The sequence below is a fragment of the Heptranchias perlo genome, chromosome 2, assembly GCF_035084215.1.
Source record: "Heptranchias perlo isolate sHepPer1 chromosome 2, sHepPer1.hap1, whole genome shotgun sequence".
Taxonomy (NCBI): Eukaryota; Metazoa; Chordata; class Chondrichthyes; order Hexanchiformes; family Hexanchidae; genus Heptranchias; species Heptranchias perlo.
The window spans coordinates 48,429,794-48,454,454 of NC_090326.1; the positions used below are offsets into that span (position 1 = coordinate 48,429,794).

At 43.8% G+C, this 24,661-nt stretch overlaps 1 protein-coding gene across 6 annotated transcripts in view; it reads right to left on the reverse strand.

Moving 5' to 3' along the window:
- The window catches only part of relch (RAB11 binding and LisH domain, coiled-coil and HEAT repeat containing), a 125,631-nt gene that overhangs the window by 96,233 nt on the left and 4,737 nt on the right, over window positions 1-24,661 (reverse strand). For all 6 annotated transcript variants that reach the window (XM_068001861.1, XM_068001859.1, XM_068001858.1 and 3 more), the window contains exon 2: window positions 7,917-8,006. In XM_068001861.1, coding sequence (XP_067857962.1) covers window positions 7,917-8,006 — 90 coding nt within the window. The remainder of the gene's footprint in view (window positions 1-7,916; window positions 8,007-24,661) is intronic.

A 24,661-nucleotide genomic window follows, 5' to 3' on the forward strand; every position in this document is an offset into this window, starting at 1 on the left:
CTGTGATAATAACACAAAGAGAGAGAGAGAAATGGCTACTTTGCCCACTCCATTCAGAACCCAGGTATGATTATGACTATTCTGTCAGGGACTTCCCTCTCACATCACCGGTTAATCTCTCACTGCAGGTGTACTAAGATGCTTCCCCTACCTCTCCTGAAAAAAATCAAGCAGCATTGTTAATGTCTCTATTTGATAGATTCCTTTCAAGTACAACTTTGTCATGTTTCACCTGACATTTTATTTAAAGCCAAAATTAAAAGCACTGCCTGAAGAAAACAGTATGGAAAAAATTCACTCGCAGTATAAAATGGTCAACAAATAATGGTAAAGTTTCAGTTTGGACCAAAAACAAAATTGTCCAATTAGGTCTTGAAGTGTGCTGACATAACCTACTGTGCTTCTGATAACATTATGTACGCACAGATCAAGAGATGACACACAGATATAAAGCATGGACTGTACAGTATTATAATGCATTGTTGATCTGCAGATACTGTAACATACGGAGTACAAATGGCGATCAAAAATTTGGACAGCCAAACCTGGTTTTCTGTGAGATGGGCAATCCTTGACATCGTTTTGAACTTAACCATCTCTTTCTTTCCTGCTCTCCCATTCTCTCCAGTCCACCAAAGCAAAAGAAGGATATAAGCATTCTGCATTTATGGTAACACCTACTCAGGACTGGTTACTCCATCCACTTTGGAAAAAGGAAATTGTGACCATTGTGCTTGGAAATACTTGTATAAATAGTGACTTCCTTTAGAAACTAAAAATAACAACCTTATTTCAATCCTACAAACTGCATTAGACACATAGGGAGCCTGTAAACGATGTTGCAAATAAAAGATAAAATTTACATTAAGCAAATCCCATAAGACAATGGGGGTAATTTTAAACTTTGCTGCGTGGGCAATAATCTGGCAGAGTGGATTGTCTGCCTGTTGTAGAATCTGCCCGATTTTCATCCCATCAATTTCAATGGGATGAAAATTGGGCAGGTTCCACAATGGGTGAGTGATCTGCTCTGCCAGGAAAGTTGTCTGCTAGCCCCTATTGTTTCTTCCTGGTTACTTGGATTATCAGTACAACGTTAGCATGAAATAACCAGGACCTTGGCCTCAACATCTATAGCATTTGCAGACATCTCTCTCACACACACGCACACCGTCAGTATGGCAACTGCAGTGCTCTTCTGTAAGCTGAGGGGCTGTAAACATTGATCTAATCGCACTGAATAAATTTAGCAACTATAATGCTAATTTGGAACATAGACCCAATGACACAGCTTTGGGAGATTGGGACTCGGAGTGGGTGGCGGGATTAGGACAAGGGAAATTTATACTCTAACTAAATGCAACTGCATCGATCATCCACACACGTGTACTTTCTAGCAAGGATCGCTGACAGCAATCAGGAGTCAAGTTCCTGGTCTATTTTTCTTCTAACTTCAGCTTTAATTTTAATTACTTAACAGATCTCAAATTTACACATGCATTAGCTGTACAACAACTTTGAAAAAGAATAAAAACCACCTTCAAAAAAAAAATCATTCAATTAGAAAATTTGCACCTAGTTTTCCACTAGTTTAGGTTGCAATTGAAAATCAGACCAAATGTAGAGATTTAAAAAAAATACTATTTAGTTATGGCAACGCAGTATATTGGAGCACCTGCATGCAGTGCTATCCCTCTTTTCCTTCATTGAAGCTCCATCTCAGCTGTACTCCTATGTGGAAGAACCCAGGAGGGGCAGGTGCGTCTTCTTGGGAACGAGTTTGGGCTGAAACAGGGGAATGCCGTTGGCCAACTACTGTCACTTTGCTTCCAGTGACGAGCTCAAGAATTTTTAAGCCTGGGGCTGCCCATGATCCCCAACCCCATCCACATCTCTAATTCTAGGAGTACAAAATCTTATAAAACTACAATACTAAACCAGAGAAATAAAAAGTTACATTCAAGATTTGACCACTTTTTCAATAATGCAGATCAACAGTGCAGAACAACTAACTCAAATGGATGGAAACAAAAAGAGACTACAGAATTTCACAAATGTAGGAGCATGTTGAAAACAGCAAGGTTCAGAATCAATGAACTACAAGCACTAAGGAACATAATACTGTGAAACAGCAAGGGATTATAATGAGATCAGGTTACAGCAAAAACCCAGCACTGACACGTACTGAGGCAGTATAAGCAGATAGGTGAAGTGGGACAGCATCTTCACGTACATTTTGTTGGTTTAAACATGGAACCACCAGCCTGCTTTCAGCTACTAACCTGTAATATGTATCTTTCTCTGCTGCATTAATTTTTTTTACAGTAAGTTTACTACAATACCAAATGCAATAGTTACGGGCATGCATTTTAAAGAGATCCCAGACAAAGATCATCAGCCCTTTAGTTTACATTGTATTTATCACAGCCTGTGGAGAAATGCAAACTGTACCACAATTACCATTTCTGAACTATAAACTTCCATCTATTCTGTGGATTAGTTTAAATTTATAATGATAGCTCGCCTGCTTTAGTATAACGTGCCTAAAATGAATTCCAATCTTAGAAAAACAAATCTGCTTCAAGTCTCAGGTCTGCAGTAACATTTCTGCAACTTTCTAATTTCTCTACCATATACCTGTACATAGGTACTCATTTTAATGGGTTTTCTGTATAAGTATTTTATAGAATGTCGTGTTTGCAAATATATATTTATAATAGGAACTAGGTCTGTTCAATGCTCAAAAGAAAATCTGTAGAGGAGATTAAAAAGACTTGCTATCAAGTAGTTCCCACCTCTTTGAAGAATATTTATCAAAAAAAAAAGCATTCCCACAGAGCTGTTCTCATTCGTGCTGATAGTTAATTAAATATAAACATAAAAATGCCTTTAAATACATGAGTTTTTCAAGCATGGCTATGGTACATTTGTGATCAAACTGTCAGAGCACAACACATAGCTTTAATTACGGACCACTTAAAAATCCATGACCTTTCGTTAAAGCAGTATACAATTTGCAGTTTTTTTTCTCGATAATGTTATGTAAGCATTAAACAGGATCAAGGCAAGAAACATTTTATGGAAAGTATATTGCCAGCAAAACTTTCATTAGTACATGATTTCTTGGTTGATTAAAGTGTACATCACATACAACATACTACAATATTCATACTTCTATCTTCTCTCCCATTTTATGCTGTCCTCCACACTCAGATGACAGTCCAGCCACAAGACTGCTCTGAAGCCAACTCTAGTATGGTCATCAGCACTTCCTACTTCTCCCCTTCAATGTGCCCTGCCTTACTTGGTCTCGCAACCCACCTTCTGTTGACCTGCTTTCCTGCCACCATCCCAGGATTGAGGCCCTTCTGGAACTACTGAAAGCAATACGATCTGATTTTACACTACACAAGACCCATACTAGCACCGCCAGTTCCAGATGCTCTAGTCTCAGGCAGTCATAGGAACAGAAGTAGGCCATTTAGCCCCTCAAGTCTGTTCCACCATTCAGTCAGATCATTGCTGATCTGTGACTTAACTCCATATGCCTGCCGTAGCCCCATATCCCTTATACCTTTGGTTAACAAAAATCTATCAATCTCAGATTTAAAATTAACAATTGAGCTAGCATCAACTGCCGTCTGCGGAAGAGGGTTCCAAACATCTAAGGCTGCAATCCGAAAGTAAAGCTGCCAGGATTCACTAAGGCCAGTAGTCCCAAAATTGGATTAAAGTAAAAGTCTTTTGGTTGGTGGACTTGGAGAATCCCTGCAGGTTTACCTTAGTTACAGTCAGATGCACAAGACCCATGTGTCAGGAACTCGTGATGCTAGCCTAGGTCTCATGGTATAAAAGGTCAAGTTCATCTACTCCAATTTATCCTGGAGAGCAAGATCAATCCCAAACTTCTCTCTTCAATTTGGAGAAATAATATTTTCAGTCAAATGTTGTAAAACTTCTATCCAACTAGCAATTATAGCCTGGTTGCAGTGACTTTGTAGGACATACTTGGAGCTTTTAAAAAGTCTTCAGTTTCACTCACCCATTGTGTAAGCCAAAACAGGTTACAGTTGAGTCCTGACTTAAATAACGAAATCAAATAATTTATTGAAATTCCTATTATGAACTACTTCAGCCTAAAATGCATAATATATTATTCAGGATAGGCAATTGAGCTTTCTGTAATTTTATGCAACATGTTGACCTTAACTTTGGTAGGTAAATCATAAAATGGACTATTGCAGCTTTCAGCTGTACAGATTCACCAATGATGCACTTCATTTAGCAACTTATCAAGCAGGGCAGCAGCTGTGGAAATCAACATCATTGGCAAATGAACGATCAGCTTGTAATCCATTTCTGTGCCTGTTACACAGATAGGCAAATTAAGATAAATCTGGAGTCTCTTTATATTTTCCATGCTCTCAAGGCTACTTAAGTTTTAATTCTTGAACAATTTCATCCATATATGCAAATATTTAAAAGGCAGGGAAGGAGACTGGGGGTGGGGGAGGGGGGGAGGGAAGAAAGCAAGCAAAGAGTATGTCTTGTATAAGGTAGTCTTTTTTAAATAAAAATCACTAACTAAGGCATCTCTGCCCTGTTTGGAAATATCTTAGTTTTTTTAGTGTCTTTTGCCTATGGAAACTCATCATTCCAGGCTTCTATTAGTCATTGGAATGACTTAAATAATTATTATGGGGGCAGCCCAGGAAATTTGTCATTTCAAAGGCAGCCAGCGTTTTGCACTGGAGTGGAAGCTGATTGAGGAAGCACAAGTGCTCCGTGGTGGGTAAAATAACATCAACACCATGGAGAAAATATTTGCATTTTTTATTTTGAATATGTAAACACCAGCAGCAATTCCACTGTCAGTTGGTAAGCCATTTCTGTGACTGTTATATAGAAAGGCAAATTAAGAGAAATAAAACAACCCCTCTGTTCCTCTTCCAGGCAAAATATAAAAGTCATCATTTCATAAAATATACAAAATGCTTGGCTGGACAAATCCTCATTTAAGTTACTCTGCAAATAAATTAGGTCACTCATGATGTTTGGAAGTTTTCAAAAATCAATATCACGCTTGCTGATCTCCGGTAGTGTTGCCATTAAACACTACAGCACTTGACACCGCAGAGGAACGGAGCAGCATTTAATTCAGAGTCTGGCTACAGCTACCTAAAAATGTAAATTGCACAATTTAGTAATTCTGTTAAATCACAAAAACTGAACAGTTCAATAAATTCGAGACATCAAGCAGCGCAGCAATTTTATTTCTTACTCAACATGTCAACAGCTTTTGCAATTATTTCTGTACATGCAAAAATGCAAATGGACTTCATTTAAACTGAATGCCAATGCCATAATTTGTTAGTTGAACATACTGCATTTTAGTCAAGTGCAAAATGTAGTACATCTTTTCAGTGCTGGATACAATTTCAACATAAGCTTTCCCAAATATTCCTTCCTACCACAAGTGTTATAGTTGCAAAGAAAATAAACTGTGGTAAAGTATTTATTAATTGGCAGCCACTGTATATATAAAATTTACATTACATTTAGAGTAGACTTGCTAAAATGTCCTGCAACACACAGCAGCCAAACAAATGTTTCAGTGAGGTGTATGCTATTGCAAGAGCACATGAGAAACGGTACTAAATCGTTATCTTTGAAACTTTCCTATCTTTTTCTACCCACATAGCCGAAAGCTATTCTTGGTTCAACTAAAAGAAACAAATGTAAGGAGTCGCACAACACCAGGTTATAGTCCAACAGCTTTATTTGAAATCACAAGCTTTCGGAGCTTTGCTCCTTCGTCAGGTGAAGTGGAAACCTTCACCTGACGAAGGAGCAAAGCTCCGAAAGCTTGTGATTTCAAATAAAGCTGTTGGACTATAACCTGGTGTTGTGCGACTCCTTACATTTGTCCACCCCAGTCCATCACTGGCATCTCCACATCATGGCTACTAAAAGAAACATGGTTGAATACCAAAAAGGTCCTGTCAACCTGTTTCCCTCCCTCAGAGCTACCTTTACCTTTTAGGGAATGAACAATTCAAAACTTTCCCGGTCAAGCTATCACCTCATGTGGCTCACCTTTGGTTTTAAACTCTGTACCTACTATTGTTTTTAATGTTAGCACTGCAGTTAAAGTTTGGAAAGAGAAACTTTCATAATGAACTTTGCGAATAGCCACACTTTTACAGCTTTGAAAGGGGATAGCAGGTACTTTCAACACAAAGTATAGTCAGGGATGAGCAATAAATGCTGGTCTTGCCAGCGACGCCCACATCCCATGAATGAATTTTAAAAAAAGCAGTACCTAACCTGTACTGTTTCTTCCTGGCACAGGTGCCTTCAAATCAGTACCTAAACTGGTCTTGGATATTTATCCACTGATTTATTTGTGGAGCCATTCCTTAAGTGCCTATAATTAGCAGCAGTAAAATACCTTTGTTGTGAAATGGAATATACAAAGTAAAAGGTTTCTACAAAGTTTTAAAAAAACATTGAAATTAGGTACATCTACCACCTAGATTGTTGCAATTTTTAAATTATTGGCCTGTAAATTGCTCCAAGCGGCGAACCAGCAGTGGTTACGAGTTCAAGTAACATCAGCATTCTTTCCTGGGTTGTGTGAGTGGTGAATGGATCTCTAAGACTGCTCAACCAATCAGCTTGAAGCAAGCCACGATGTCAGAACCAGAAAGTGCAGCTCATAGACAAACAGCGCAGGCTAAAAACCCAGATGTGCCCACTAAGGTATTACAAAATGACAGAGAAAGTGAAATAAAGAGGATAAGATTAAAAAACTGAGATAAAAGAGACAGAAGGAAAAAGTTAAAAATGTAATTTTTTAAAAAATTAAAATTCTTTTTGTTAAATGTCCAAAAACTATTAAAATCAGGAGTAATGAGGCTCCACATTTTTAAAAGTTTTTTTTAGTGCCAGAGAGGTTGTTTGGCAGTCATTAAGGCTTACCACGCTGTTAAAACTTAGTTTAGACTTAAAAAACTGAGCGTACCTGTTTTATGGCAAGATTAGTTCATTTCCAGCTGGGCAGCAGAACAAGTTGGCACTGATCAGTTGATTCCATTGGTTGCGGCCGGCGACATCCCTTTAAGGCAAAGCTGTCACATTGCCGGCGAACCAGAAAGTGCAAGTTCTAGATTTCCACTAGAACTTGCTCTTCGATTTCGCCACTAATGATGGTGAGCACAGTTAGGCTCACCGTTATTTTAAAAGCAATTTCTGGGCCATTAGGTACAAGGGTTGGGTAGGAGGAGCAAAGAGAAAATATCTTTAATACTGAAATTATATTATTTCCCCAAACTCTCCTTTAAAAGTGATACCTATTTAAATCTCAAAAATAGTTTTCACAGGCTTTTTGGGGCAGCAGGTAACTAAATAATGGTGCAGAGACTATTTTAAAATTAGTACAACTGCATGTTGAGGAGGATCCCAGTAAGAGGCTGGACAGGTAGCAAGTATTTTACTGAAATTAGCCACTATATATACACCAGTCAATATAAAGCTACAAAATTACAGTTTGAGTTTTATAAGGAGCTAAGAGCACATTGTTGTGATGGGACTAAGTGTAAATTGGTTGCTACAATCAAAAGCTATGGAAAGATGGCCCTTAAGACAGATCCTAATTAGATAATTAGAAGCCAATGAGCACAAAATCACAGATTACATTAATCAAGGGGGCCTTATGAGTTCTACAAAATTTGTTTAACTTGCAATAAAATAGAAATTCCTTTACCAAACACCAAGACAAAATGTGCAAAACTAAGAGATTTGTCCAGCCTAAACAAGGTGTAATCACACAAGTTTGCCACATTTAGCAAGAATCTGAAGTACAGTATCAGATATGTTGTACAAGTTTATGCCAAGTCTTGAGAGATTGTGCTTACCAGCCACCCGTTCATCCGTTTCCCGGTTTCCATCATCAGAATACCGAGCGAAATCCAAAGAATCTAAGGTGCTTATACTGCCAGCTCGATCTATCAAGAGGAAGACATGGGAGTTAAATGTGAGCGTGGATGTAAAGTTTAAATTATTTCAGTTTATCAAATTCTCAAAGTAAACCTGTGATCTTGTAATCTGCTCTAAGCTTGTTGTTATACTATACCACTGGTCTACAACTAGTGGCTGTAAAAGTAGGAAGCACAAGCAGCAAGTTATACTGTAGGCTGCAACTTACACACTGGCACATGCACAAAGCTCCACTCACTTGGTGGTTATTTTCATATTTTGAAATTCTGTTGACTTTGTATGCTTATACCAGGATTAGTGGGGAACCAAGGGGCTAATGAGAGTGAGGAACTTAAAGTAATTAATATCAGTAGAGAAAAAGTACTAGTGAACCTAATGGGACTAAAAGCTGACAAATCCTCTGGACCTGATGGCCTACATCCTGGGGTGCTAAAAGAGGTGGCTGCAGAGATAGTGGATCCATTGGTTGTGATCTTCCAAAATTCTCTAGATTCTAGAACGGTCCCAGTGGATTGGAAGGTAGCAAATGTAACACTGCTATTCAAGAAAGGAGGGAGAGAAAATACAGGGAACTACAGGCCAGTTAGCATGACATCAATCGCGGGAAAATGCTGGAATCTATTATTAAAGGAAGTGGTAACAGGACACTTAGAAAACCATAAAATGATTAGGCAGTCACCATGGTTTTATGAAAGGGAAATCGTGTTTGACAAATTTATTAGAGTTTTTTTGAGGACGTAATTAGCGGCGTGTATAAAAGGAAACCAGTGAATGTAGTAAATTTGGATTTCCAAAAGGCATTCGTTAAGGTGCCACATAAAAAGGTTGTTACGCAAGATAAGGGCTCATGGGGCTGGGGGTAATATATTAGCATGGATTGAGGATTGGTTAACGGTCAGTAAACAGAGAGTAGGGATAAACAGGTCATTTTCAGGTTGGCAGGCTGTAACTGGTGGGGTGCCGCAAGGATCAGTGCTTGGGCCTCAGCTATTTACAATCTATATTAATGACTTAGATAAAGGGACCGAGTGTAATGTATCCAAGTTTGCTGACGATACAAAGCTAGGTGGGAAAGTAAGCTGTGAGGAGGACACAACGAGTTTGCAAAGGGATATAAACAGGTTAAGTGAGTGGGCAAGAAGGAGGCAGATGGAGTGTAATGTGGAGAAATGTGAGGTTATTCACTTCAGTAGGAAGAATAGAAAAACAGAATATTTTTTAAATGGTGAGAACTATCAAATGTGGGTGTTGAGATTTGGGTATCCTCGTACAAGAAATACAGACAGTTAGCATGCAGGTACAGCAAGCAATTAGGAAGGCAAATGGTGTGTCAGCCTTTATTGCAAGGGGTTCAGAGTACAAGAGTAAGGAAGTCTTGCTGCAATTGTACAGGGCTTTGGTGAGACCACACCTGAAGTACTGTATATAGTTTTGGTCTCCTTATCTAAGGAAGGATATACTTGCCTTAGAGGCAGTGCAACAAAGGTTCATTAGATTGATTCCTAGGATGAGAGGTTGTCCTATGAGGAGAGATTGAGTAGAATATGCCTATATTCTCAGGAGTTTAAAAGAACGAGAGGTGATCTCATTGAAACATATAAGATTCTGAGGGGGCTTGACAGGGTAGATGCCGAGAGGTTGTTTCCTCTGGCTTGAGAGTCTAGAACTAGGGGGCATAGTGTCAGGATAAGGGGTCGGCCATTTAAGACTGAGATGAGGAGCAATTTCTTCACTCAGACAGTTCTGAATCTTTGGAATTCTCTACCCCAGAGGGCTGTGGATGCTGAGTCATTGAGTACATTCAAGACTGAGATAGGTAGATTTTTGGACTCTTGGGGAATCGAAGGATATGGCGATCCGGCGGGAAAGTGGAGTTGAGGTCAAAGTTCAGCCATGATCTTACTGAATGACGGAGCAGGCTCAAAAGGGCCATATGGTCTACTCCTGCTCCTATTTGTTATGTTCTTATCAAGAGGACGGTTTTCAGCATTACAAAGCCAAGACTTTTTTTGGATTACACTGAGAATTGTAACCGTCCCAATTTAATGAGAGGGGTCAGCTTTCCTCAGTTGCCCCATATAGATATTTTGCCCTAAGAAGGACTTCAGTCTAATTTGTAAAGTAATAGTCACATCAGTCTAATTTGTAAAATATGAGTCAATCTCCCATGGCATTGCTTACAGGAAGTGAAGACTAAGTGCAGTCTTCAGGTGAAGAAGAGTGAGAGGGCATGGCATGCAGAAGTAATTCAATCCACATTCTGAAGTCATACATTCTGTCCATAATTTTTAAATTCTGTTATAAATTCCTATGTCCACATTCAGAATGGAAGTTGATATGCAAACTTGTTGATATGCACTCTTCAGGTCACCAGTGGTGCTGCAGCACCTCCATTAAAGGGAAAGTAATTATAACATGACACGTTTTACACAGGCAGTTTCCATTATAAAAATGGACATAAGAATTTATAACGGAACAAATGTTGACAGAAGATGCACACAGATGCAAGATTTTTAATATATTATAGACATATAGATGGTCTGTATGTGAAATTCTGAATTAAAGTTAAAAATCACTTCAATGATTCGCACTAAATCCATGGTTCGAAGACATTCAATTTGTTCAATACTTCTGAGCAGCTACAATAAGTATCAGTAAGTCCTGAACAATATAATGGACTTTTACTGAATGATTGTTTTGATGTAGATATTTAGAGATACACAGCTAGAACTACAGTAATCAAGAAATCCCAATATAATCCATTTTTTTTTTACAAAACACTCAAATACACCCCAACTATACATTCAGATATCAGTTTTATAATTCATCGATACAAGCTCAGTACTGGCAAAAAAAGGTAGGAATCTGGATTTCAAAGCCACTGTTTACTCATACGCCTTGCCACAAATGTGGAAAGCTGGAATTTCCAGCAACAGAAAGTTTTCCCAACAATACCAGACATTCTAGTTTTCTAGATTAGCACTAGATTGTTAAATTAAGTCATTAAACTCCTTGTCCCAGACTTTGGTACTGGATATAAAGCCAGACTATACCATTCTGAAAAAAGAGAAAATATGGTAGAGCTAACAAGTACAAAAGATATTACTCAAAAAATGTCAGGAGTGTATATGATGGGGGTGAGCAGAAGGGGACAAGACAAAAAGTACTGGACAAACCAACAAAATAAAGACAAAAACTAATGAACATTTGCAGTAATTCAAGGTAACTACAGTATTTAAAGCAAAAAGTGTCACTAGGTGTTGCTGGACTATATGAATAAAGACTGGGGAGATCTATTACTGATTTACAATTGTATATTGTGCATCTTTAGACTATTCTGCGCTCAGGGCAAAGGATGTTAGCGCCGAAGAACAGTTCACGTTTCCATTTCACACGCATAGTATTAGCATGAAGCGTGCCTAGTAAAGTACAATATAGCCAGGGCAAAGTAAAGGTCCCTCTGCTATGCCCCCAAAAGATGCTTCAACCCAACCTCTGAGGAATACTAATTACTGCACTCACTGACTCTTCTGATCCCCATGCGAGCCATTCTTAGTCTCAATGAGATTGCCAATTAAATGTTAAATAATTAATTTTGTGTTGTGGACTCACTCTCGAGCCTGGATTGAAACTGCCCAAATTAATTTCACATAAGGCCCTCAGAGTTGGTAACTAGGACTTTCTTCTCATCAGTTTGGGCTGGATTCAAACAGAGATCCCAGAGGTGGAAAGAAAGTTTCCTACTGCACCACCCGGTCCTAGAATTCTGTTTAATACTGTTGCATTGAAGGTACAAATCATATACCTAAATCAGAATGACATACTTTACAGCACAGAACCAAAGAAAAATGGTAAATAACATACCAATAAAGCACATTCATGTCATGTCACAAGTTACCCTGGTAATAATAAATACAGCATTTGTCTGTCACTGGATGCTAAGGAAACTGAAAAGTAATTCAGGAAACTGAAAATACACACATTTTACAAAGTTCCTGGAAAAAAATAAAAACTACAACTATCACATTGTAGACATCCAAAGCCACAACTTAAAGTCAACCCAATTAACAGAAGTAACAAGTCATAAATTTAGGATTGCTTCTAAAATGTCTCAGATTCCAATAGAGACAGTGTAGGAAGTAGTATAGTTTTTCTGACGATTGGCATACTAACAGAGACAGCATCAGTATACTGTGTTACATTTGGGAAGCCTAAAGTGCTGAATACCATGAAACATGATTCCAGAAACCTCCAATAACTTCCATGGTGAAAAAACAAAAACACTTACTCTAAACTCTTTAGTAAATAATAGCAGTTTTCATGTCAACTGGGAGGGGGAAAAAAAGCTCATGCTACAAACTCTTAATGTGAAGCCACATATTCAAAACGCAGGTCAGAACCTTGTCCCCAGCGCCCGAGTTAAACGAGAAATAAAATTTGAAATTCATATGGTCCAAATTAAACAGGTGCCAAATTCTATTTTTTTTTAGCCTCAGACATCTCTCCCCTACAACCGCCCCACCCCCATTCCCCTCAGAATACAAGGAACTCATGGGTCTCAATATTAATCCCCCACGACGGGTGGGAGAGCGTTAAATAAGTAAATATGGGGAACGCGCCCCCAACACTGTCTTTTTTTACGGCGGCGAGTTTCGTGGTGTCAGTGTCCCGCCGCAGAATGGCAGGACACTTCATCAATATATTTAATTTGGGCTCCCACAATGACTTGGGAACCAGATTTAAATTTCACTGCTGCTGCACCTGGCAGTGAAAGGGAGGCGGGAGCTGCTGGCTCCACAGAGTAAATGCCTTTTCCAGCACTCTTGGGCCAGGAGGAGAAAGAACACTCCCCCCAACTCCTCAAGGAAGCTTTAGGCCTCTGCCTTGCTGCAATCACTGACCTCCCTGCCCCAGTCCCGATGACACCTCCCGTTCTCCACAGTCTCGATGGCCTCTCTCTCTCTCTCTCTGCCCAGTCCCAATTGTCTCTCTCTCCTTCCCCCCCCCCACCCCCAGTTCCGATGGACTCTCTCTCTCCCTCTCCACACCTCCCCCCGCCCACCATCAGTCCCAATGGTCTCTGTCTCTGTCTCTCTCATTCATTTTCTTCCCCAAGTGCCGACTGCCCCTCCCTCTCCACCGCCACCGCCACCGCCCCCACCCCCCCCAAGTCACGATGGCTTCTCTCCCTCTCTCCCCCCCAAGTCCCGATGGCTTCTCTCCCTCTCTCTCCCCCCCCCCCCCCGCCCCCCATCAGTCCCAATGGTCTCTGTCTCTGTCTCTCTCATTCATTTTCTTCCCCAAGTGCCGACTGCCCCTCCCTCTCCACCGCCACCGCCCCCACCCCCCCCAAGTCACGATGGCTTCTCTCCCTCTCTCCCCCCCAAGTCCCGATGGCTTCTCTCCCTCTCTCTCCCCCCCCCCCCCCCCGCCCCAAGTCCCGATGGCTTCTCTCCCTCCCCCCAAGTCCTGATGGCTTCTCTCCCTCTCTCCCCCGCAAGTCCCGATGGCTTCTCTCCCTCTCTCCCCCGCAAGTCCCGATGGCTTCTCTCCCTCTCTCCCCCGCAAGTCCCGATGGCTTCTCTCCCTCTCTCCCCCGCAAGTCCCGATGGCTTCTCTCCCTCTCTCCCCCGCAAGTCCCGATGGCTTCTCTCCCTCTCACTCCCCAAGTCCCGATGGCTTCTCTCCCTCTCACTCCCCAAGTCCCGATGGCTTCTCTCCCTCTCACTCCCCAAGTCCCGATGGCTTCTCTCCCTCTCTCCCCCCAAGTCCCGATGGCTTCTCTCCCTCTCTCCCCCCAAGTCCCGATGGCTTCTCTCCCTCTCTCCCCCCAAGTCCCGATGGCTTCTCTCCCTCTCTCGCCCCAAGTCCCGATGGCCTCCCTCTCTCTCTCTCTCTCTCTCTCTCCCTCCCTCCCCCTCCCTCCCTCCCCCTCCCTCCCCCCCCCTCCCCCCCTCCCTCCCCCCCGAGTCCCGATGGCTTCTCTCTCTCTCTGTGTCCCACCCCTCCCAGTCTCTCTCCCCCCGCCGCGAACATCAACCTTCCCCCCACCCCCTCCCGATTGCAAGGAACCATCCCCAAGGGTCCCCAGCTGTGACTTCCTGCTGCTGGTCCTCCCTTCTGGCTGTTGGCCAGGCTGTCAATTTGGACGGCTGCCGGGTGGGAACCTGAACCTAAAAATTATAATGAGGTCCTGCCATTAAGTTCAGCAGCGTCGCCGGCCTTGCCAGGTTCTTAGACCATTTGCGTCCTCTCCATAAATAGCTGGGCCGTGGACATTTTCAGATCCAAAATCATGGAATTGTGGTCCTCTGCACAGTTGCTGCTGTTTTCTGACTGACTGACTGTCACCTATCAAACTTCCATCATCCAATTCTCTGTCTGTTCTCTGTCTCTCCATTCAATGCACTCATCTTATCCATGCAGTCTACCAGTGCTCTCAATCCCTTCTCATCACGGCTCCTGAACACCCAGCTTCATTTCCGCAGCCCATGCTTACAGATATGAACCTACCTCCATCCTCTGGTGCTGTCCTCACCTTTTTCAAGACCGTTTTATCACATACCCCTCAACTCCTCCATGCTCTTCAACTATCGCTCTATTTCTAACCTTCCCTTTCTTTCTAAGTCCTGAAATTTGTCATTCCTTTGCAACATTTCTATGATATTTTGTTTGAGATTCTCAAATCTGGCTTCTGTCCCATCCACAACACTAAGCCTGGACTGTGCAACCATGGCCAGGAGTCCATGTCTCTCCTAATACTCCTGTACCACCTTTGACATTTAACCGTTCCATCCTTCCTTGAAGTCTCTCCTCCACAATCCACCTCTGAGACGCTGCTCTCTCCTGGTTCCACTCAAACCTGTCTGAACACAGACATTACATCACCTCCAATGGCTTCTCTTCCTGCTCCCCTGCCCATGCAGGCATTTCCATGTACCACAACAGTCCATCCTCAACCCCCTGCATCATTTATACAATACCCTTTAGCAGTATCATAGACCTCAATTTTAATATCCCAACATGGGCAGGGGAGGGGCTATACGATCAGGATCGAGCAACTCATCCCCATTCCCGGCCCTTTAAATTTTAACACACCGAAATCAGGCTATTGACGAGGCTCCTGCCAAAGGCAGGTAGGGGCCTAATTAACATTTCAAAGTCATGTCCTGATGTCATCATTGGCGCTGTAACTGCAATTTAACTAACCCTCCCGATCGCCAGCCTCCCCCGCACCCCCCCCCCCCAACTCCCGATCGCCAGCCTCCCCCGCACCCCCCCCCCAACTCCCGATCGCCAGCCTCCCCCGCCCCCCCCCAACTCCCGATCGCCAGCCTCCCCCCCCCCCCCCGCAACTCCCGATCGCCAGCCTCCACACCCCCCCAACTCCCGATCGCCAGCCTCCTTCCCCCCCCGCAACTCCCGATCGCCAGCCTCCTTCCCCCCCCCCCAACTCCCGATCGCCAGCCTCCCCCCCCCCCCCCGCAACTCCCGATCGCCAGCCTCCCCCCCCCCGCAACTCCCGATCGCCAGCCTCCACACCCCCCCCAACTCCCGATCGCCAGCCTCCTTCCCCCCCCAACTCCCGATCGCCAGCCTCCTTCCCCCCCCAAAACTCCCGATCGCCAGCCTCCACACCCCCCCCAACTCCCGATCGCCAGCCTCCTTCCCCCCCCCCAACTCCCGATCGCCAGCCTCCTTCCCCCCCCCCCCCAACTCCCGATCGCCAGCCTCCTTCCCCCCCCCCCCCCAACTCCCGATCGCCAGCCTCCTTCCCCCCCCCCCCCCCAACTCCCGATCGCCAGCCTCCTTCCCCCCCCCAACTCCCGATCGCCAGCCTCCTTCCCCCCCCCCAACTCCCGATCGCCAGCCTCTCCCCCCCCAACTCCCGATCGCCAGCCTCCCCCCCCCCCAACTCCCGATCGCCAGCCTCCCCCCCCCCCAACTCCCGATCGCCAGCCTCCCCCCCCCCCCAACTCCCGATCGCCAGCCTCCCCCCCCCCCCCAACTCCCGATCGCCAGCCTCCCCCCACCCCCAACTCCCGATCGCCAGCCTCCCCTCCCCCCCCCCCCCAACTCCCGATCGCCAGCCTCCCCTCCCCCCCCCCCCAACTCCCGATCGCAAGCCTCCCCTCCCCCCCCCCCCAACTCCCGATCGCAAGCCTCCCCCCCCCCACAACTCCCGATCGCCAGCCTCCCCCCCCCCCCCAACTCCTGATCGCCAGCCTCCCCCACCCCCCCCAACTCCCGATCACCAGCTTCCCCCCCCCCCCCCCAACTCCCGATCGCCAGCCTCCTCCCCCCCACCCCAACTCCCGATCGCCAGCCTCCTCCCTCCCCACCCCAACTCCCGATCGCCAGCCTCCCCCCTCAACTCCCGATCGCCAGCCTCCCCCCCCGCCAACTCCTGATCGCCAGCCTCCCCCACCCCCCCCCAACTCCCGATCACCAGCTTCCCCCCCCCCCCCCAACTCCCGATCGCCAGCCTCCTCCCCCCCACCCCAACTCCCGATCGCCAACCTCCTCCCCCCCACCCCAACTCCCGATCGCCAACCTCCTCCCCCCCACCCCAACTCCCGATCGCCAGCCTCCTCCCTCCCCACCCCAACTCCCGATCGCCAGCCTCCCCCCTCAACTCCCGATCGCCAGCCTCCCCCCCCGCCAACTCCCGATCGCCAGCCTCCCCCACCCCCCCCACAACTCCCGATCGCCAGCCTCCCCCCCCCCCCAACTCCCGATCGCCAGCCTCCTCCCCCACCCAACTCCCGATCGCCAGCCTCCTCCCCCCCACCCCAACTCCCGATCACCAGCCTCCTCCCCCCCCCACCCCAACTCCCGATCGCCAGCCTCCTCCCTCCCCACCCCAACTCCAGATCGCCAGCCTCCTCCCCCCCACCCCAACTCCCGATCGCCAGCCTCCTCCCCCACCCCCAATCGCCAGCCTCCTCCCCCACCCAACTCCCGATCGCCAGCCTCCTCTCCCACCCCCCCCCCCCCCCACTCCTGATCGTGGCCCAGAGCTGATGCTGACTTTCGAGTGCCTCACGGGTCCCCGCTGCCGGGCGGGAGGCACCCAACAATATTCTAAATGAGGACCTGGCGGGTTCTTTGGCCAATGATAGCTTCCCCTGCACCCTTCCTGTCAATATTGGGGCCACAATGTCAGCTGAATATGTATGCTGATGACACCCAGCCCTACTTCTGTGCAACACGGACCCCAACCTCTCTGTCTCCTCCATCAATCCAAACGCTGTTGCTGCACTCTACAATTGCTTGTCCTACATCAAGAGCTGGATACGCCAAAATGTCCTCCAGCTTATTGCTACAAAACTAAAACTCTCTAGCTCCTGTCTCTGGCCTTCATTCCATTGACCTCCCTGGTTGTCACCTCAGACTGAGTCAAGTAGTATAGAAGCTTAGCTCGACCCCAAGCTCAGTTTCCTCCACGACATCCACTTGTCATCACCATTCTCTTTCATTTTCACTACAATGTCCAGTTCTGCTTCTAACACTTCCTCACTGAGACTGTAGCCCATACAGTACTTTGACACTAGACTTATCTAATCCTCATCCTGCTAGCCTCCCAGCTTCTCAACCGGGTATTAAAAGAAATAGAGGAAGAAATTGCAGATGCATTAGTCATAATTTTCCAATGCTCTCTGAATTCAGGAATTGTTCCCTCTGATTGGGAAACTGCAAATGTCACCCCATTATTTAAAGGGAAGGAGGGAGATGGAAATTAGCTAACTACACGCTTGTCTGTTTAACATTATTTGTGGGGAGGTTACTGGAATCTATCATCAGAGACAGAGTGACTGAGAACTTGGACAAGTATGGGATGATCCAAGAGTCAGCATGGATTTGTGAATGGTAGGTCATGTCTGATTAATCTGGTTGAATTTTTTGAGACAGTCAATGGCATAGTGGACCGGGGAGTGTCGATAGATGTTGTCTATATGGATTTCCAGAAGGTATTTGATAAGGTTCCATATAAAAGATCAAAAATGAAAGCGTACAGAATTGGAGGTAATTTTGTGACATAGGTTGGTAACTGGTTGGGAGGTAGGAGACAGAGAGTAAGGATAAAGGGAACATTCTCTGATTGGCAGGATGTGACAAGTGGTGTTCACCAGCGATCTATGCTGGGGCCTCAGCTTTTCATCATAAATATCAATGACTTGGGTGAAGGAATAGAGAGTTGTTTTTCCAAGTTTGCAGATGACACTAAGTTAGGAGGCACAATAAGCTGTGTGGATGGGAGTAGGAAGTTACAAAGGGACAGATAGACTAATTATGTGTGCAAAACTATGGCAGATGCAGTTCAATGTGGGAATGCATCATCTATTCATCCACTTTGAATCCAAGAAAAACAAATCAAAATATTTTCTTAATGGTGAGAGATTTGGAGCTGTGGAGAAGGAAAGGGATTTAAGTGTCCACGTACACAAATTACTAAAAGCAATCTAAAAGGCTAACACAATGCTGGCCTTTATCTCAAGGGGATTAAAATACAAAAGCAACAAAGTTATGCTTCAGATGTAGAGCCTAGACCAGACCCCATCTAGAGTATTGTGTTCAGTTTTGGGCACCACAGGAAATTATACTGGGTTTAGAGGGGGTGCAGTGCAGATTCATCAGAATAAAACCAGGGATTAGAGGGTTAAATTATGAGGATAGGTTGCGTAAGTTTGGTGTTTAGACCGTTGAGGTTAGACCGTTGAGTGGCGATCTAATTGAGGTGTCAAACAATAAAGGGATTCGATAGGATAGAGACAGAAAAATATTTTCTCTGGTGGGGGAATACAGAACCAGGGGGCATAATCTTAAAATTAGAGCTAGGCCAGTTAGGAGTGAAATCAGGAAGCACTTTTGTACACAAAGGGTCGTGGAAATTTGAAAAACTCTCCCCCAAAAGGCTGTGGCCGCTGGATCAATTGAAACGTTCAAGGCTGAGAACAATAGATTTTTTATTAGGTAAAGGTATCAAGAGATATGGAGAAAAGGTGGGTAAATGGAGTTGAGGTACAGATCAGCCATGATCTAATAGAATGGCAGAACAGGCTCGAGGAGCTGACTAGCCTACTCCTGGTCCTAGGTTCCTAACCTCCATAATTTACAACTAATTTCAAATGCCACAGCCCACATCCTCACCCACATTCCCTACACTCATTATCCCCCTCCTCCAAGCTTCACATGCCTAAAGCGTTGACTTCAAAATTCCTGCCCTCACTTTAAAATCCTTTCATGGTTTTGCCCCACCTTACTGTCTCTACATGTGCCACCTGCTCCTCAACACCAGGCTACCCCTTGTTCCTCTCTGCCTGTCCTTCACAGTTGGTGGGTGCTTATTCAGTCACTACACTCCTGGCCTTGGGAGTGTCCAACTAGTTTCCCATCTCATTCTTTATTTTCAAAAGCCTTCTCTTCAACTGAATCTTTAGCACTCCCACCATAGCCATATTTTGCCCCCTGTTTGGGCTCCATTGTTTTTTTCCTCCTTAATGTAAAGTAGTTTGAGATATCTTCCTTGAAGAGTGCTATAATGGCAGCTATGAGGAATTGGGTAGTGCACTGGGTTAAACACTAGCATTTCACTTCTAGGACTATGTTCAAATCCACCCCAGGCAGAGGGGAACGAAAGGCTCCTGTCTGCTGGCTCTAAGTCCTTTGTGAAAGAAGTTTGAACAGTTTGAATCCAGTTCCTAGTGGTTATGCGTCTACAGCACAAAATTATCTTCAATTTGGCACTAATTATAATGTCACTCAAACAAGATTAAAGATGTTTGGTGTGGGGAATGAGAAAAGTGCCATAGTTGTACAGTAAGGAGTGGTCTTCTGAGGCAGGGGCTGAGGAACATTGCTGCAGTGGAAAAAAGCTTTACTCTGCATCTGGTTGTGCTGCACCTGACCGATACGGAAACTATTCCATTTCCCAGAACCAACATCCCATATCTTGATGAGTGCAAGGAAAAACATTTAAAAATGCAAATTATTATTGACCCTAAAAACTAGTTTTCACCTTTTTTTACTTAAAGTCGCAATCAGTTATGCACTGATGGCAATGACACTTGGATGAATTGACTACTTCTAATGTAAGACTTGCCATTACTGCTGCATCTAAAAATGCACTGGTGTTAAAAAAAAGTTCAAAGCAATATACTCTATTGTGGGAATCTGATATTTTTAACCTGTCCCTCACGTTAGCCATCTTTGATGTTTCTTAAATGCTTCTCTACATTTCCCTTCCTGAAGTCCACACTCATCAACACTGGCCAAAACAATAAGATGGATATCTGCTTCTAAATCTCTACCAATTTCACTTACTAGCTAGCCTCAAGAAGGTACATAAGACTAGCCTGGGATGACTGCTTCTCCAATTTTTCTTTCCCTGTAAGGAAGCTCCCAGTCTCTCTGCTACCACTCCATGTGGTGGTATGGTTGTGATCAGATGCACAATATAGGGAATTGTTGAGGTGAACTTGCATTTCACCACTCGATGACACAACACATTGTAGCTCTAACACACTACATAGATGAAAATCAAATTGTTTGCATGGGGTCAGAAAAAAGTGCTGATCTATAAAAGAATATTTATGCATCTCTTGGTAGGCAGTTATGATGTGGAGATGCCGGTGATGGACTGGGGTTGACAATTGTAAACAATTTTACAACACCAAGTTATAGTCCAGCAATTTTATTTTAAATTCACAAGCTTTCGGAGACTTCCTCCTTCCTCAGGTAAATGTAAATTCCTCAGGCAGTTATACAGCTTGTCTAATTTACATTCTCCTTTCAGCATCAGAAATGAACCTGGTGCATTCTACCACCTATCGTATAAAGATGGACTAAATTCTATTATGTAAACACAATCATTCAAGAACCGAAACCACATCAAGTGTGACATGTCACAAATTCTGAGGCAGTGCAGTTGGAAACAATGGCAGATTACCTTCCATTGGTTTCCCAGCAACCTTCTTTTTGCTAAAGCAACACTGTCTGCCTATACGAGCTGATCAGAGTGAGCCAGAATGGATCTGTAAAGGGCAAGTCATGTGTAACAAACCTAGTTGAATTTTTTTCAGGAGGTGACTAACATGGTAGATAAGGGAGTGTCTATGGATGTTGTTTATATGGACTTCCAGATGGCATTCGACAGGTTCCACATAAGAGACTATTAACAAAAATCAGAGCACATGGAATTGGAGGTAACCTGTTGGCTTGGATAAGGAATTGGTTAGGAGGTAGGAGACAGAGTAGGAAAAATGGGTACGTACTCAAATTGGCAGGATGTGACTAGTGGTGTCCCCCACGGATCTGTACTGGGGCCACAGCTTTTCACTATATTTATAAATGACTTGAATGAAGGAATATAGAGAACTATATGTCTAAGTTTGCTGACACTAAGTTATCTGGCACAGTAAATAGAGTAGATGGGAACAGAAAGTTGCAAAGGGACATTGATAGATTAAGTGAGTGGGCAAAACTGTGGCAGATGGAGTCCAATGTGGGAAAGTGTGAGGTCATCCACTTTGGACCCAAGATAGATAAATCAGAGTATTTTCTAAATGGCAAGAAGCTGGGAACCGTGGAGGAGCAGAGAGATTATGGGGTCCATGTACATAAATCACTAAAAGCAAGTGGACAGGTACAAAAAATAATTTAAAAGGCTAATGGAATGTTGGCATTTATCTCAAGAGAGCTGGAATATGAAGGGGTGGAAATTAAGTTACAGCTGTATAGAGTTCTGGTCAGACCCCATCTGGAGTACTGCATTCAGTTCTGGGCACCCCACCTCAGGAAGGATATTTTGGCCTTGGAGGGGGTGCAGTGCAGATTCATCAGAATGATACCGGAGCTAAAAAGGTTAAATTATGAGGACAGGTTGAATATAGAAGATTAAGAGGTGATCTAATTGAAGTGTTTAAGATGATTAAAGGATTTGACAGGGTAGATAGAGAGAAAGTATTTCCTCTGATGAGTGTCCAGAACAAGGGGGCAATTAGAGGTAGGTTGTCCAGGGGTGATGTCAGAAAGCACTTCTTCACACAAAGTGTAATGGAAATCTGGAACTCTCTCCCCCAAAAAGCTGTTGAGGCTAGGTCAATTGAAACTTTCAAAACTGAGATGGATAGATTTTTGTTGGGCAAGGATATTAAGGGTTACAGAATCAAGGCAGATAGATGGAGTTAAGATAAAGATCAGCCATGATCTAATTGAACAGGCTCGAGGGGCTGAATAGCCTTATCCTGTTCCTATGCAAGTCAAATATATACAGCAGCACAAGAGGCACATGCAGCAAAGAATAGAGATTTTGTAAAGTAAAATGGGATCACTCCATTGAAACCATGCATTCCAAAGTGAAGCAGTACATTTTGCCAAAGGGAGCCAAAGTAAACCAGATGAAAGCTATCCCCCTCACACTGTGACCTTAAATGCTTTTGATATTGTCAAAGGCTAAAAGTTTTTTTTGGAACAGAGACTTCATTCATCTAAGTATGAATGTTCTACCATGGAGAGCTCACCTGAGATTGCTGAATTCAGCTGTTATTTCCCATAATGGATAAAAAAAGTCTCGATTGCCATGCGCTATAGAAGTTCATAATGCAGGAGGGATATAAAACTACATTTCCAGACCTCTCACAGGATCACACTCATGTATCCAAAAGGTGGTATATTTTGAACATGATACAAAAAATAGTTCAGGACCAGCAATATCACTTACATCAACAGTTGCAAGTTAATGGTCAGATAGGTGGAAGGAGAGCATTGTTGTGGGTAAGAATTGCCAAAGACAGTTAATAGTATATGTACACATTATGGAGAAAATTAGCACAATCCGTGATAAAACTAATATAAATCATCTGAGCAGTGAATTTTCTAATAACAATTGGATCTGTTAAAATACAACCCCAATCGACTACTGAAAAGATTACTTTTTTTTTTGAGAAGTTAAGGTCTATGGACCAAAGCAATGACATTCTGCAGGTAAAATCATAGACACAAATTTATTGTGTACAAGTTATGCAGTCGGAAATCAACAATCATGGAATTGAAATGCGAGATTAAGAAACCTACAGGAACTAAAAACACCATATACCATTCCAAGACAAAAAATCCCAAACACAACTGCCCAAGGCCAGTGAATAATTATGTTCTTTCACGAGCAAAGATCTGCACATAATTTTCTTGAGCCTGATGATCAGGATTTATACTTCTTCCAAGGTGAAGAACTGCAGGACTATCTCAAACTTGGAATGAAGATGGAACCGGTAAATCTATTCATTTAATCCTTGTTCTTGGGATGTGGGTGATGCTGACAAGGCAGTAATGACTGCCCATCCCTAGTTGCTTTCAGGGCATTAAGAATCAACTGCAGCTCCCCTCTCTCCATTAATGAGCCAGTTGGATTTTTATACTACAATCCGGCAGCTTTCATGGCTACTATTCCTAATGTTAGTTCACAAAATACCAGATTTATTGAATTCAATTTCACATAGTGGGATTTGAACTCAACTTCTAGGTTGCTAGTCCAATACCTTAACCACTAGATCACTGTACTCCACATAACCTAGAGTTTCCTGTGTCAAGTATTGCTATACATATTGTTTGTTAATCAAATCTGTTGGATCCACAGTCACGACTCAAAGGATGCTCTGTCTTAGGTTATTTTAAAACCAGGACATTGCTAAATAGAAATCTTTTTGCTCAAACTCAGAAAGCACCTCATAGATTCATAGAAAGGTTACAGCATGGAAGGAGGCCATTTGGCCCATCGAGTCCACGCCGGCTCTATGCAAGAGCAATCCAGCTAGTCCCACTCCTCCGCCCTCTCCCTGTAGCCCTGCAAATTTTTTCCTTTCAAGTACTTATCCGCTTCCCTTTTGAAGGCCATGATTGAATCTGCCTCCACCACCCCCTCGGGCAGTGCATTCCAGATCCTAACCACTCGCTGCGTAAAAAAGTTTTTCCTGGTTACCTTTGGTTCTTTTGCCAATCTATGTCCTCTGGTCCTTGACCCTCCCGCCAATGGGAACAGTCTACTCTGTTTAGACCCTTCATGATTTTGAATACCTCTATCGAATCTCCTCGCAACCGTCTCTGTTCCAAGGAGAACAACCCCAGCTTCTCCAGTCTATCCACATAGCTAAAGTCCCTCGTCCCTGGAATCATTCTAGTAATGATCATGATTTTAAACAGCTGATTTTGCTAGAAGCATAATACTCATATCTGTTACTACAGCTGCAGAATTTCAAAGCTACTGTTTATTTACCATATCTAATGCAAGATAAAAAAAAAATTAAACTGGCCACAGCATCTTTGAATTGGAAGTTCAGCAGAGGTCTGCAACAATGGAAGGCAGTGGAATGTGCCAAAACGGAATAAAACACTTTTTAAAAAGCATTATTGAGTCTTCCTATTAAAATCCATAGTTGGCTCCCAGATGACTCAGTGGGCAAACGCACAGCATCATACAGAATAAGGTGGCATCATGTTCAATCTCTGGTGCATGCTCAGTTAGTGTATGTTTGTATGTAGCAGACCTGCATAATTTGCCTAAGACCATTGAAAAATGTTGTTCTTTCATTCACAAAGATCGGCACACAATTTTCTTGGGCCTGTAAAGATCAGGACTTACTTTTCTAGTCCGCAAGCCGACTGCAGT